The 16,843-nt window shown below is 43.9% G+C and overlaps 1 protein-coding gene across 1 annotated transcript; it reads right to left on the reverse strand.

Moving 5' to 3' along the window:
• Window positions 1–635: 635 nt before the first annotated feature.
• fgf19 (fibroblast growth factor 19) lies at window positions 636–2,808 on the reverse strand. Its single transcript, XM_059976384.1, has 3 exons — window positions 2,583–2,808; window positions 1,720–1,823; window positions 636–971 (listed from the first exon to the last, which is right to left on the reverse strand). Exons 1-3 carry the CDS (start codon window positions 2,806–2,808, stop codon window positions 636–638), a joined length of 666 nt encoding a protein of 221 aa, XP_059832367.1.
• Between the last annotated feature and the right edge of the window lie 14,035 nt (window positions 2,809–16,843).

The raw sequence follows: 16,843 nt of genomic DNA on the forward strand, positions 1-16,843 counted from the left end.
ATCAGTCATTCTCCCAGATGATGTGAAGAATTTTGCAAAAAGGCAACGTACTTTGAGGTGAGTCCAAATCTCAACTATGAGGACAAGGGTCTGGGAGTCCCAGAATGTTGGGACAGGTTTGCAGTCTTCATTGTCAAATACTCTTACCTTCCCAGAAATCACCAGAGACCCCAATTGCCCGAATTTGAAACGAAGAAGCAAACTGCTGCAGGAGATCAAGGAGTCAGGCAGCACCCAATAAAGAGAACCGGACAGTGGAGGAAGAGTCCAAATGAGAGGTCTCAACCTCATCTTTTCAGTTGTCCTTTCCCCCTCAGCAGATGCTGTTTGACCCTCCAAGTTCCTCCAGTATTTATTTTCTCTCTCTAATACATTTCTACAGGCTGTGTGTCTCTATAACTGTACCTCACTGCCAACCCCGGGAGGTTTGGGGAACATGTTGTAATTACTTCACTTGTATGGGAGTCAAAAGCAGGGTGTAAGGAATGCCTTCTAAACCGTGGCTGCTGGTCTCCCAGCCACGTGCTTCACGTGGATTTAAAATCCAGGATGCGGTTTGTGGGCCCTGGAGAGGCAAGGCACTGCGGCCAGAGCGTGGAGCAAATATTAAACAGTCAAACCAAACCAGACAGCCATCAGGAAGGTATCATGTCTTCGCCAGCTGACGAGTGCTCCGTGGCTTCATACGTGAAATCAAGGGGGTCCATACTGTTGGCGTTGTCTTCGTGAATACACGAAGAACAGTGTTTGGGAATTCGCCAAGATTCGTCGTCGGAGTCCAGTGGGAGAGGAGGCGTGCTCCATATGGGCAAGAACTGAGAGAGCGGGGGCAACGTCCTCCCACGAACGTGGCCACGATGTCTCCTGGTGCTCAGGGACACGGCAGCTCCGTACTTCTGCGACCAGTACACGTTATAGGTGCCCGACAGCAAGCGCTCTTCGAATGAACAGTCTCCTTCGTTGTAGGACAGCTAAAGGAAGAAAAGATAGGGAGATTGAGATAGACGGGGGGGGGGGGGGGGAGAGACGTGAGAGGGAGAGCGAGGGTGAGAGAGAGAGACAGGGAGGATGAGACAAAAACAGATACAGGAGAGATGAACAGAGAGAAGGGAGGTGAGAGAAGAAGAGAGAATGAGGGTGAGAGAGAGGGAGAGAGAACGGAGAGTGGGTTAATCAGAGTGACTGAGAGATTATTTATTGGCCGCTCGCTGGCACCCGAGGTTACCTCGTGGCGGACCGGCCGGTCATTGAACTCGCGAGGTTAGTAACTTGTAATAAACCTACTCGCGGCGATCGCGGGGTCAGATCGGGCGCTTGGGTAAGAGTTCGGAGCAATAGGGAGTGTCATCACCACTCTCTCTCTCTCTCTCACTCACTCACTCACTCACACACACACACACACACACACACACACACACACACACACACACACACTTCTCAATTTAAATTACCATTAAATGCCACAAAATAACCACACATCGATCCCTCCGCTATACATTGCATTTATCCAAGGATAGGGTCACGCAGGTGGGGTATTTTTCTCCCGGGACTCCCTGTCTGTGTAGTGATAATTACGACTCCTCCGCGGTTGTGAGGGACCTATCCGTCTTAGTTTTCGGGTTGGGCGGGAGAGGGTTTGATCTGAATTAGGTCTGAGGTCCTCTGAGGTGGAGATTTGCAAAGGACTCGTTGGGCTGCCGGCAGTGACAGAGCGCTTACCAAGCCGTGCAGTCTCCCGTTCCTCTCCATGCACAGGTAGCGGCCGCTGCGATAGCCTTTGATCGCCACCACGCCGGGAGCAACCGACCTCATCTCCAGAAGACCTGGAAGACAATTGGAACGGGTCAACAAGGGGCCCTTTACCGCGGGCAATGAGCTGAAATAGGATTGGTGCGCTCTCGTTTCTAAACGCCATCGGCGACTCTTGGCTCAGCTTCCCACACAAAATGCTGGAGGAACTCAGTAGGTCAGACGGCACCTGAGAATGTATAAACAGTCGGTTTCGCGCCGAGACTCTCCATCAGGACTGAAAAGGAAGGACGAAAAGGTCTAGGTCTTAACCGGCAAGGCGCAGACCTGGTTGATAGCAGAACCACAAACAATGATCTATATTAAATCCAAGTCTGCTAAAAAAAACAACGGAGAACCGTTGATTAGACCAAACCTGTAGCGTAAGTACTTGTTGAGAATCTCCGCCGTCCTCAGTAAAACGCGGGCACAAACCCACCACGCAGAGCGGTAGCCCTTTACCGCGGAACAGACTGGAACAATGCCGTTACTGCAGTGACACCTTTCAAACTCCACATACCGCGCTTTCTTTTAATAATTCGCACGTAGGATATTGCCCCGTGTCATAAAAAATAGAAAACAAACCACCACGTGCGTCCAGATTGCTTTGTAAATAGACTAAATACGTCGGTACACTTAAAGGGGCGATAGGTCTTGTACTGCGATTCGTTCCCAGGTGTGTAAACATGCCAACATTTTTCAATGCCTTAATCTGTTTTTGCACGTAACACTGAATAATAATGTTAAAATATATAATTCCCTGGGTGAGTTTGTTATAACGAAGGTGTACTTACTGTGCACGCTCTGTCCGCGACTGCCGTCCACAGTACCATCGTCATTAATTTGGAGGTGATAACTGAGAGAACCGCCTTTGGCCTGAGTGGTGTACAGGTGCATGAACCTTATGGTCTGATCCCAGCCGGAGTTCACGTGTGGCCCCGCGTCAGGTACAGGCACAGACACCCCCAACGCGGCGAAGTGCAGCTGGATCACCGCAAGAACTGCGCACAGTCTACGCATGGTCGGCCACATAGCGAGATGGTCCATCAAGCCGAGGGGTATCCTCGGCAACCTCAGTCCTGCAAAAGGCAAACTCCTGTGTGTCTGATCTCTCCTTTTGCACTGAACAGAGATACCGGAGGCAGCCTTTTAAAGGTTCCACTCCTTATCAGTAAAATCGATACGCCTGCTCCCAAAAGAATTATTTGAAACTCAGTCATAATAGATTTTTTTTTAAAACAAAGCGTCCGCCTACTCAAGTGTCGTTGTACTTTGCATCAGAGAGTACCAGGGATATCCCAACCTTGGGTAATTATTTTTTAACATTATGGTTGTTTGCGCTGCAGTTTAAATAACGGTATGAACTGCTGTACGTTGTAACACAATCCACTCAGCCCAGGCTTAAGTGAAAGAGAATGAAAAGACAATTCTCATGACGGTAATCGTGTGTTCTATGTAGCTTATCAAAATAGAATCATAATCCGAATAATTCAATGCAACGAGCCATGACGTTATCATTGGATACTATCAAAATAATTTATGTAGGGGTGACGACATGGAATTACTTAACTGAAAACAGGCCCTCTTTTCGATGCAGAACAGTTTAATTTATTTACAGATAAAACTGTAAATTGTTCTTACTGTGGAAATCCCACTTAAGACCATAAGACATAAGAGCAGAATTAGGCTATTCGGCCCATCGAATCTGCTCTGTTATTCCATCGTGGCTGATTTACTATCCCTCTCAACATCACTCTTTTGCCTTCTCGTAACCTTTGATCACTAATTAAGAACCTATCAACCTCCGCTTTGAATATTCCCAGTGACTTGGCCTGAATTCCACAGATTCACTCCCCGCTGGCCAAATAAATTCCCACTAATAACTACTAATAGACGCGCAAAGAAACAAGATTACCTTCACACAAATTCCTTCAGTCACACACAAGTCCACAGTCTCTGTCTTCTTTTCACATAGACACAGAACCATAATCAATATCACACATGCACGATATCTCACTCCTTCTCCCTCAACTCACACATATACACTCTCACTCACTCTGCCTCCCTGAATCACAAACGCAAAAGAACACGACATACAGTGTACATTTGATATTAAATCTGATTCGGAAACACAAACACACACACACACACACACACACACACACACACACACACACACACACACACACACACACACACACACACACACACACACACACACACACACACACACACACACACACACACACACCGGACACAACAGACACTCAGTAGTAAATTCCCATTCCTCCATCCCACCTCCCGAGGGCGCTATGTCCCAACATACAGATCAGAGTTTGCCTCCCGGTCAATAGAAATCTCTCAGAATAAGTGGTGAAGGACGCAAACAGGTTTAGTTAGAGGCGAGAACTTTTTAGTTATTTCAGTTCTGCAGTTTATAGATCAATGCTCAAGGACCCAGAGCAGGCTTTTCCCATGTACCGAATTGCTTCTCCACCCCACCCCCCCCCCCCAACACCTCCGTGTGCCCGATGCATTGCTTAGGTTTCACTTTTGGTGAGGGGAGAATGCATTGCATGTAAATCACCTCTTTCTCGTTATCTAAAGGGCAGAATATTTTTAGGGAAATTGAAATCAAGATTAGGTCGAGATGTTTTGTGCATTTTGTGCGCGTTCGAAAAACGAAACAGATCAGTGAACACGGGCAATGCAAAGAAAAAGCAAGTCGTTTTACAGGGTTTCAACTCAGGTTTTTTTCAGACTCGGTCGTCTTTGATTTTTTTCTCTTTGATTTTGTCATTTCCCTTTGATTCTTAGTCTCTTTGCTTTTCGCCCTCTTTGTTTCGATTTTCTTAGTCTCTGTCTTTGTTGGACTCCCTTTTATCTTGCAGGCAGTCTTACATAGATCATCTTGTTCACTCAATGCCATTGATTTTCCCTTTCCTTCCGTTTGTCCACTCTGTTCATCTCTCTTCAAATCTCTGCCTCCCACCAGTCCAGCCAGTACGAGTACCTCGCTCTTAGATTCCCCTTGCACCGTCTCATCTCCTCACAGCCTTTTGTCCACTTCCTGACGATTTGCAATCAGTGGCATCTTTATTAGATAGTTCCTGTACCTAATAAAACGTCCACTGGGTGTATGTTCATGGTGGTCTGCTGCTGTAGCCCATCCAGTTAAAGGTTCATTGCGCTGTTTGTTCAGAGGCGCACTTCTGAGCACCACTGTTGTAACCCGTTGTTGTTTGAGTTCCTGTCACCTTCCCGTCCTCCGACCTCTCTCATCAACAAGGCATTTTTGCCCACAGAACTGATGCTCACCGGGTGATTTTTTTTTAAAGGTTCTCGCATCATTCTCTGCAAACTCTAGCGACTGTTGTACGTGAAAATCTGGATCAGCAGTTTCTGAGATGCACAGACCACTCCACATATCAACAATCTGTCCATGATCAAAGTAACCAGATCACATTTCTGCCCCATTCTGATGTATGGTCAGAACAATAACTGAACCTCTTGACAGCGCCTGTATGCTTTTATGCATTGAGCTGCTGCCACATGCCTGGCTGATTAGATATTTGCATTAATGAGCAGGTACAAATGTACCTAATAAAGAGGCCACTCAGTGTAGTCTGTGTGCATCTCTCTGTAGATGTACACAGCTACATAGATATCCATCTCTCGGCTACCCCGCAGAGTGTTATACAGCCGGCTACATCATGGTCGACGCTCAGCTGGAGGGCCGAAGAAGCGCTATAAGGATCAGATGAAGAATGCTTTAAGGAAGTGCAAGATCAGACCTGAGGACCACCACTTGGCGACAGCTGTGTAGGGATGGGGTTCGTATCCTGGAGATGGAAAGAACAACTAGAAGAGAGCCAGGAGAAATGCAGCCATGGTTGCCTCCACTACCATGTTTACATGTCCCACCTGCAATCCTGGGTCCAGGATAGGACTGTACAGTCATCAAAGATCTCACTGTTAAAGGAGTGGATGTTGTCATTGGATTCTGATGGACAACCAAAGAAGTGTATGTACTAATACAGAAGGCTATGCAGGTGATTGACTGAAAAAAATTATCATGTACCATTTTGGCTAGCGTTTAACAGGAAAGACATCAGAGAACGTTTAGTAGAAGTATTGAAAGAAAAAAGTTTATCTTTATTCGTCAGATGTACATTGAAATATAGTGTGAAATGCGTCATTTGCGTCAAATCAAATCAGCCAGGATTGTGCTGGGCAGCCCACAAGAGTCACCATGTTTCTGGCTCCAACATAGCACGTCCACAACTCTAACCGTAAAAATAGATCTTTGGAATGTGGGAGGAAACTTTGGAAGAATCCCACATGGTCACAGGGAGAACTTACAAACTCCGTATAGGCAATGGAGGGAATTGAACCCTGATTGGAGAAAGCTGGTGCTGCAAAGTAATGAACTAACTACTAGACCACTGTGCAGGTTAAACACAAGAGATCCTGCAGGTGCTGGAAATCCAGAGCAACAAACACAAAATGCTGGAGGAACTCAACAGGTCAGGCAGCATCTATGCAGTGGAATAAGCAATCGACATGTCAGATCGTGTCCCTTCGTCAGAACTAGAATGTTGTCAGGTCTTGAGGGTTTGAGTTATAGGGAGAGGTTGGGCAGCCTAGGACTTTATTTACTGGGGTACTGGAGACTGAAAGGTGACCATATTCATCATCATCATCATATGCCATGCCGTATGATATCATAATTGTACTTGGCAACTTTTTCTACAGAAGTGGTTTGCCATTGTCTACTCCTGGGCAGTGTCTTTACAGGATGGGTGACCCCAGCCATTTTCAATACTCTTAAGAGATTGTCTGCGTGGCGTCAGTGGTCACATAGCCAGGACTTGTGATATGCACCAGCTGCTCATACCACCATCCACCACCTGCTCCCATGGCTTCATGTGGTCCTGATCAGGGTGGTAAACAGGTGCTACATCTTGTCCAAGGGTGACCTGTAGGCTAGCAGAGGGATGATGCACCTTACACCTCCTTTGGTACAGACCTATCTCCATCCTGTAATCCCAGTGACTGTACTGAGGTGTATAAAATCATGGGGGGCATAGAAAGGGTAAATGCGGACAGTCCTTTGTTTTCTTTGTTCTAAATGTGTTCTTTCTTTCTTTCTTGAATAATTTGTATTTTTCTTGTGAACGTTGTACCTGTTATGTGCTTTGATGGTGTTGTAAGTATGTTTTTCATTGTACTTTTATATACATGCACTTGTGCACATGACAGTAAACTTCCGGTTTAAGATTGAGCTACCAAATGCATTTGGTTTAAGGTGAAAGGGTAAGATTTAGGGGAGACCTCAGGGGAAACTTCTCACACAGAGAGTGATCTATACACAGAATGAGCTGCCAGAGAAAGTGGTTTAGGCAGGTACAATGATGAAATGTGTAAGACATTTGGATAAGTACGGGGATTGGAAAGGTTTAGAGCAATATGGGCCAAATAAGGACAAATGGGGCTTGCATAGAGGGACTGCTTGTTCAGCATTGACAAATTGAGCAGACGGACTTTTTTCTGTGCCATAGTGCTCTATAACTTTCAAGAGAATGTCTCTCTGGTAGTCTTCCCACAATTAAAGGTCCCAGGAATATTTCCTAGCCCAATTCATTTCTAGTATTAACAGACATCTTTTGAATAATTTGATATTTACTCTTTCAACATGTTTGGATGAAAATAAACATACAAATGTCATGAATTTTTTTAAAAAAACTAATTTCTGCACTATTCAGTGAAATCTCATGTTGTGATGCAGTTTCACGGCTACTAGCTGGCCTCAGATACATGATCCAAATGACCATATTTCGTATCTGCATGCTGAAATTCAGTACAGTGATAATGAAAGCTTTTCCATTTGCATAAACATGTTGCCCTACTGAGCAGGGTGCATTGGAATTAAAATTCATCCAAAAAGTCATTTTAATTACTGTAATCCAGCAGGTCCCCCTATCCCAGAACTCCTGCCATGAATCAGAAGCTGTATTAGAATATAGAAAATTGAATATTGAACAGTACAGGCCTTTCAGCCCATGATGCCTGGCCTTTTCATCGAGTCACTGTCATTGAAGAGTACAGCACAGAAACAGGCCCTGTGGCCCATCTAGTCATTTAAACTGCCTACTCCCATTGACCTGCACCGGGACCACAGCTCTCCATATCCCTACCATCCATGTACCTATCCAAGCTTCTCTTAAACATCAAAATCAAGCTCACATGCACCACTTGTGCTGGGAGCTTGTTCCACACTACCACGACCCTCTGAGTGAAGAAGTTTCCCCTCACATTCCCCTTTCGCCTTTAATCCATGACCTCCTTTGACCTACTCCAAGATTAACCCAACTCATCCCTCCCAAACAGCTCTCCATTTTTATTCTATCCAAATGCTAAGAGTCACTTAGATGTCCCTAAGGGTTACTGCTTCTACCACCACTCCTGACAGTGCTTTCCATTCTCTGTGTAAAAACCTACCTCTAACATCGCCCCTATACTTTCCTCCAAGTGCCTCAAAATGTTGGCATTAGCCAATTTGCTGCTCTAGGAACAAGGTGCTGGCTGTCCACTCTTCCTCTGCCTTTTACCTAAACTAGATGGAGGAGCCTTAATCCAAGTCTGAGAACCTGACTGGCTGCTGAACTGATGTTATATTGCACTGCTATAGTGGATGAGGCCAATGGGAATTCAGAACCATGGAAAGTACTTGACAAAGAAGGCAGTGAAACCCACCCTCCATCACTAGACTAGTAGGAGAAAGGATGTGCTGACATTGGAGAGGATACAAAGTTATTTCACAAGAATGTTCCCAGGATTGAAAGGCTTATCATATGAGGAGCTTTTGATGGCTCAGGGCCTGTAGTCACTGCAATTCAGAAGAGTGGGTGCGGGAGTTGGAATCTTATTGAAACCTGTCAAACGGGGAAAGGCCTGGAGAGGATCTCCTATAGATCTGGAGAGGATGTTTCCTATAGTGGGTGAGTCTAGGACCAGAGGACAGAGCATCAGAATAGAGAAACATCCATTAAGGATGGAGATGAGAATGGCAGAACAGTGTTGTGGTTAGCACAATGCTTTACGGTACCAGTGACTGGGGTTCAATTCCCGCTCCTGCCTGTGAGGAGTTTGTACATTCTCCCTGTGACCATTAGGGTCTCCTGTGGGATCCTGCTTCTCCTCCCACACTACAATGAAATACCGGTTGGTAGGTTGATTGATCATTGACTAGTCTAGGATTAAATTGGGGGATTGCTGGGCAGCAAGGCTCAAAGGCCTAGAAAGGCCAACTCCTCGCTGTATCTCAATGAATAAATAAATAGCGAGGTGGGATTTCTTTAGCCGGAGGTCAGTAAATTTATGGAGTTTGTTGCCATAGGCAGCTGTGGCGCCCAAGTCATTAGGTGTATTTAAAGAAAAGGTTTGTAGACTCTTGATTAGTTAGGGCATGAAGGGATATGGGGAGCTTGGGGTTGAGAGGGAAGTGGATCAAGCCATGATAAAACAGTGGAGGAGGCTCGCTGGGCCAAATAGCTTAATATTGCTTCTATATCTTATGGTCATTTGGTCGTAAAGATTGCACTACAAGTACAAGTACAGGTGCAGAGCCAACAACCTGTCTCTGAATGTGAACAAAAGAGATGGTTGTTGACTTCAGGAGGGCATGGAGCGGCCACTCCCCGCTGAACATCGATGGCTCCTCGGTAGAGATCGTTAAGAGCACCAAATTTCTTGGCGTTCACCTGGCAGAGAATCTCACCTGGTCCCTCAACACCAGCTCCATAGCAAAGAAAGCCCAGCAGTGTCTCTACTTTCTGCGAAGGCTGAGGAAAGTCCGTCTCCCACCCCCCATCCTCACCACATTCTACAGGGGTTGTATTGAGAGCATCCTGAGCAGCTGCATCACTGCCTGGTTCGGAAATTGTACCATCTCGGATCGCAAGACCCTGCAGCGGATAGTGAGGTCAGCTGAGAAGATCATCGGGGTCTCTCTTCCCGCAATCATGGACATTGACACTATCTGCTGCATCCGCAAAGGAAACAGCATTTTGAAGGACCCCATGCACCCCTCATACAATCTCTTCTCCCTCCTGCTGTCTGGGAAAAGGTACAGAAGTATTCAGGCTCTCACGACCAGACTATGTAACAGTTTCGTCCCCCAAGCTATCAGACTCCTCAATACCCAGAGCCTGGACTGACACCTTACTGCCCTGTTGTCTTGTGTATTATTTATTGTAATGCCTGCACTGTTTTGTACACTTTATGAAGTCCTGGGTAGGTATGTAGTCTAGTGTAGTTGTGTGTTTTTTTTTCTCTGTGTTGTTTTTTTACGTAGTTCAGTCCATATAACCATATAACAATTACAGCATGGAAACAGGCCATCTCGGCCCTTCTAGTCCGTGCTGAATGCTTACTCTCACCTAGTCCCGCCTACCTGCACTCAGCCCATAACCTTCCATTCCTTTCCTGTACATATACCTATCCAATTTTTTTTTTAATGACAAAATCAAACCTGCAAATCAAGTCTTCTTTTACTGTGTCATGTAACACCATGTTCCTGAAAAACGTTGTCTCATTTCTACTATGCACTGTACCAGCAGTTATGGTTGAAATTACAATAAAAGTGACTTGACTTGACTTGATGACTTGATATCCAAGTAACCTTCAAAAAGGAATGAATGTCTTCATCTACTGTACATTCTGGCATGAGTTCCAGACAGCAAGCAGTAATATTTTCCAGACGTGGATGTATTTGAGGGAAAATTAGTTCTCCTTCTTGCCCTGACCAAAATCCTAATCCCAGGTATTATCTGCAAAAATCATGCTCCAGAATAGCTTTAAATCAGGTGTGGACAATATTGGTGTGACTGGAGTACCAGGGCAACATGGTAGGGTAGTGTTTAGTACAGTAGCATTAATCTGGATTCATTTCCTGCTGTTGTCCATAAGGAATTTGTATGTCCAAAGATGTACTAGTTGGCAGGTTAACTTGTCATTGTAAATTGTCCCGTGATTAGGCTAGGTAAAGAGGGGAGCAAGCTGTGCATGTTCTCCTTAAGTTGAAGTTTACCTTGGTCTTGTTGATATTGAGGAAGAGGTTATTTGTCAGCCACCAGACCATAAGCTCCTTCCACCTCCTCTCTGCAAGCCAGTTCATTGGTAAATTAAAATTTTGCTACTATCACGGAAACTCCTGGAGAAGGGATGGCATTTCCAATGTGAAACCATTGTCAGTTGGGAAGGTAATTGCATTTATTTTATTTTGTCTGTTTTCCTTTAAATTTCATAACAGCATTGGGCTATGTTTTTGCAACTAGTGTCCCATATAACCTCAATCCCTTTTGGAGCCACCTGGACACATGGTTGTTAGCACACTATCAAAGATAACACACTATCAGCAGCCTGAGGTCAGGCACCAGCGTGTATTGATCTGTGTGTGGAGCCGACACCAGTAGCTAAAGATGAACCAACATGACAAGCGGCAGTATAATATGTGATTTAATAGGCTCTTAGTCAAAAATAATGAATATATGATATTTGCACTGAACCCTACTAAAGAGCCATGGTTGGTCAATTAAAGATTATTGGAAGTAACCATAGAAGTCTAGAATGGGAAAGGAAGGTTACATTGACTAGGTTCATGGCTAGATTATGTAAGATAATGGTCCCACGGTTATTTCAGAACGTCAGTGAGAAATTTTTAAAAGAGGTTAATGACAGTCATTCTATCACTGTTCGGCAGGTTTAATATCACTGGTCAATGCCATGATATTTGTTGTTTTGCAAAAGCAGCATAGTGCAAAACATTGAAAATATATATGCAGTACTGTGCAAAAGTCTCAGGTACTGTGGATTTTTAAAAATGGCTTCCGATGGTATTGCCTCCACAGAACCCTGATCTCAACATCAGTGAGGTTGAGAGTGGACCGTAGGAGAAAGGGAAAGTGTAGGAGACAAGCAAGAAGGTCAGAGGGGGTAAGAGATGAAGGAGTAAAAGATATTCTGCTTGTTATTACTAATTATAAATAAAAGTACAGCAGACTCTTGTTTATCTCATATTTATACATCTGGAATGTGTTATATTACCTGCAAACATTTCCAAAAATATTTTAAGAAGTTCTCTTACAGTTAATTTTATTCAAGTGTTATGCAAGAGAAGTGTGAAACATTTTTAGTTTATTTACATTGATACACGAGGATAGTGCGGCGGTAGGCTGATTAGCAGTAATGTCCTCTTTGAACAGTTGTCACTTCATGTGATAGTGAGCAAAATCAGTTTTGCACTATTTTATGTGACACACCCACAAAATGGAGCGGCAGGTTGCACAGTGATTAGCATAAATGTTATTATAACGCTGGGGGTCAATTCCCATCATTGTCTTTAAGGAGTTTGTACATTCTATCCATTACTGTGTCTTTTTCTTCTGGGCATTCTGGTTTCATCCTGCAATCTATATAAGTAAGGAGATTAATAGATTGGAGCAACACACACAGGCCCTCCAGCATCTGCAGATTATTTTCTTTTTTTGTGGGTTATTGGATTAGTTGGTCTCATGGATGTAATTGAGCAATGCGGTCTCGTTGGGCCAGAAGGGCCAGTTACTGTGATGTATCTCTAAATCAGGGGTTCCCAACCTGGGGTCCGTGGACCCCTTCCTTAATGGGTTTGGTCCATGGCATAAAGAAGGGCTGAGAACGCCTGCTCTAAACAAAACAATAATTATAAAAATGCTGCAGGAACCAGGCAATGGAGGGAAATGACAAGTCAAATTTTGGGTCAAGTCCCTTCCTCAAGACTGGAATGGAAGAGGGCAGAAGCCAAAATAAAAGACTAGGGACAGAGGGAGGAGCATAATCTAGCTGGAAATAGGTGAGTCCAGCTAAGAGAGGGAAGGTAGGTGGTTGGCAGAGGGAGGTGAAAGAGAATGATGTGAGAAGCTAGCAAGTGATAGGTGGAAGAGGCAAAGGGCTGAAGGAGAAGGAATCTGATAGGGAAGAATAGTGGTTTGGAATTAAAGGAAAGTGGTGATGAACCAGAGGGAGATGATGGGCAGGCCGTGGGGGTGGTGGGGGGGGGGGGTGTGATGGAAGGAAAGGGATGAGAGCGTCACAGGAATGTGGGAAAGAAAGGAGGTGTGAAAGAAAACAGAGTTCAAAGCTCAAAGTAAATCTATTATCAAAGTCCATATATGCCAACCCTGAAATTCATTTTCTTCAGGGCATACTCAATAAATCTATAGAATAATAACCATGCTCAAATCAATGAAAGACCGCACCATCATTGGTGTTCAACCAGTGTGCAATAGACAACAAACAGTGCAAATACAAAAAAACAGAAATAATAATAGTGAATAAATAAGCAATCAATATTGAGAACATGAGAGGGGTGTGATAACCAGAATTGAGAGAAATTGATGCTGATGTCGTGAGCCTGCCTGATGTATTGAGTTCCTCCAGCTTTTTGTGTGAGTTGCTCATGATTTCCAGCATCTGAAGAATCATTTGTGTCTCTGTTTTGTCGTATTTTTTATTTTATTTTCTTTGCCTGTACTGTATTTTCTCTGGAGCTACTCCCCTGTATTCTGTATTCTGCATTCAGTTTTTTCTTTAGTGCCACAGTGTGGTATGATCCAGCTGGATGGCAGATTATACAACGGTTCCTCAGTTCCTCAGAATCTCAGTACATGCGTCAAATTGGAATGTGCCAGAACGTAAGAAGCTGTGGAGAGTAGTGGGTTCTGGGTATATTTAAAGCAGAGGTTGATAGTTTCTCGATTAGTAAGGGCATCAAGGGTACAGGGAGAAGGGATCAGAATGGGATTGAGATGGATAATAAATCGAGTTCAAATACAATATATCAGTCATAATCGAATAGCAAAACAGACACAGTAGGCTGAATGGCCTACTGCTCCTATGCCCAATACATCGCAAGCCCTGCCCTCCACCTACTGGAAGTGCTGTCACAAGAAGGCTGCATCCATCATCAAAGATTCCCACTATTAGGGCCATGCCACCTTCTGGCAGCTACCATCAGGCAAGATCTATGGAAGCCTGAAGTCCCACACCACCAGGCTCAAGAGCAGCTAATTCCCTCAAACATTCGATCTTAGAACAACCCTAATCACTACAGTTTAGCAATAGCAGGATGGGCTTTTTTTTGTATCTTTGCAAAAAAAATGTGCATAATTCCTGTTTAATTTCCGTCTCTTGCGAATGCTGCTTAAATTATGCTACTTGCCGGTGATGCTACTTCAAGTAACTTTTTTAATTGAACCCGTCCATGCATGTAATTGTACATAAGACAATCAACTTGACTTTGACTAATAAATCAATATTACCAATTCATTTTATTTTATTTCGAGATACAGCACGATCCAGGCTCTTATTGCCCAACGATCCCGCACCGCTGTTACACCCATGTGGCCAATTAAGCTACTAACCCGTACATCTTTGAAATGTGAGAGAAAACCAGGGCACCAAAAGTTCAAAGTTCAAAGCAACTTCTATTATCAAAATGCAGGATGTGTCACCATATACAACTCTGAGATTCATTTTACTTCGGGCAACCTCAGCACGAATGTGGAATCATAACTTTAACAGGGTAAATGAAAGATCAACCAGAGTGCAGAAGACAACCAACTGTGCAAATGCAAATATAAATAAATAGCGATAAATAATGAGAACATGAGATAACAAGAAAAAGTGTTGTTAAAGTGAGATCATTGGCTGTGGGGTCATCTCAATGGCTGGGAAACCCACATAGTCACAGGGAGATCGTACAAACTGCTTATACTTCAACGATGGAACTGATCCTAGGCCATCGGCACTGTAATAGCGTTACTCTAAGTGCAGTGTTAGCATACATTTCAAGAGGACTAGAATATAAAAGTAAGGATGTAATATTGAGACTTTATAAAGCACTGGTGAAGCCTCACTTTGAGTGTTGTGAGCAGTTTTGGGCCCCTTATCTTAGAAAGGATGTGCTGAAACTGGAGAGGGTTCAAAAGAGGTTCACAAAAATGATTCCAAGATTGAATGGCTTGTCATATGAAGAGCATTTGATGGCTCTGGGCCTGTGTTCACTAGAGTTCAGAAGAATGAGGCATGACCTCATTGAAGCCTATCGGATGTTGAAAGGCCTTGCTAGAGTGGATATAGAGAGGATGTTTCCTATCGTGGGAGAGTCTAGGGCCAGGGGACACAGCCTCAGAATAGAGAGGTGTCCTTCTAGAACAGAAATGAGGAAGAGTTTCTTTAGCCAGAGAGTGGTGAATCTGTGGAATTCGTTGCCACGGGCAGCTGTGGAGGCCAAGTCTTTATGTATATTTAAGGCAGAGGTAGATTAGTCAGGGCGTGAATGAATACAGGGAGAAGGCAGGAGATTGGGACTGAGAGGAAAAGTGGATCAGCCATGATGACGATAGGCAAATGGCCTAATTCTGCTCCTGTATCTTATGGTCTTTTGGTCTCTAACTGCTACGCTGCTGTGCTGCCCAAATATATAGTTACAGTGCAAAGCATTGTCACTTAAAAGGGTAAAGAGATAATATACTGTCCATTCAAGCATGGAATCCTGGTAGGTAATACACGTTAGTGTTTTATTTGGGTCATTCTCATGTAGCCAGGATAGTCATGCCCCCACCTCCCCTCTAATCCTTGCATGCTGAATGGCACTGTGTATACCGCTTGTGATTTGTTTAACGTCAGTGTGTATTTCAAGTTTATTTTAATTGCCCATGTCTCCTGTCGTTTGATTGGACTAGTTTTGATGTTGAATAATGAAAGGTGTAGAAAATTATTGCAAAAATAAAGTTTGTTGTGGGTTTCCACAATGCTTCTCAATCCATCAGAACACTGCTTTATCCCTGTGTGTAATCTGGTTTATTGTACCAGGTGAACTGCCTTCCTGTGTGTTGTACATAATCCCTCAAGACCCTCTCCCATTATATACTAGAAATATAAGTGGTCTGCTGTCAGATTAAAGACAAGACTTCATTCAAAATGAATGAAAGGCGTCCAGATGCTGCTTTAAACTTTTAAAATGTTGTTTTTTTGGCACAAAGCTAGAAATAGAGAAAATGCACTGTTATTTAATACCTTTAACAACAAAGAACCTTTTTACTTGGATGTGGCTATTTGAGTAGCAGATTGGAATTGTTTGTTGAAGTCGGCACCCTCAGTTGAACTTGAATAAAAGGATGTTATCTGTTAGCTAATACTGTGCAATAAGGGTGCCTCGGTAGTGTAGTGGTTAGCCCAACAATATTACAGCTCGGGGGCGTCGGACTTCTGAGTTCAATTCTGATCTCGTCTGGAAGGGAGTTTATACATCCTCCCCATGAACGCTTGGGTTTCCTCTAGGTGCTTTGGTTTCCTCCCAAATTCCTAAGATGTACCAGAAAGTAAGTTAATTGGACTCTGCAAATTGTTCTGTGATTAGGCTAAGGTTAGATAGGTGGGTTGTTGAGCGGTGCAGCTCATTAAGCTGGTAGGGTCTGTATCATGCTGACTTGGTCGTGTGGAGAACATACAGATTCTTACAAATGGGTGGAATTCAACCTGGGTCGCTAGTGCTATAATAGCATTACATTAAACATTATGTTACCCATCCTGTCCCGTGAATTTCATTCAGCTTAACGTTGAACTGATTCCTCACCCTACAGACTCACTTTCAAGGTCTTTACGACTCTGTTTTCTTTTCAAGTTAGTTGTCTTCATTTAAATATCATCATCATTGTGTGATGTGTCATATGACGTAGGCGATCATGGTCTTGACCATGATTGTTCTTGGCAAATTTTTCTTTTTAGAAGTAGTTTGCCATTGCCGCCTTCTGGGCAGTGTCTTAACAAGACAGGCGAGTACCAATACTCTTCAGAGATTGCCTGGCATCCGTGTCGCATAATCAGAACTTGTGATCTGCACCAATTGTTCATACGAGCATCTACCACCTGCTCCCATGGCTTCATGTAAACCTGATCAGGGGCTAAGCAGGTGCTACACCTTGCCCAACGGTGACATGCAGGTTAGTGGAGG

The sequence above is a fragment of the Hypanus sabinus genome, chromosome 7 (assembly GCF_030144855.1).
Source record: "Hypanus sabinus isolate sHypSab1 chromosome 7, sHypSab1.hap1, whole genome shotgun sequence".
NCBI classification, from domain to species: Eukaryota; Metazoa; Chordata; class Chondrichthyes; order Myliobatiformes; family Dasyatidae; genus Hypanus; species Hypanus sabinus.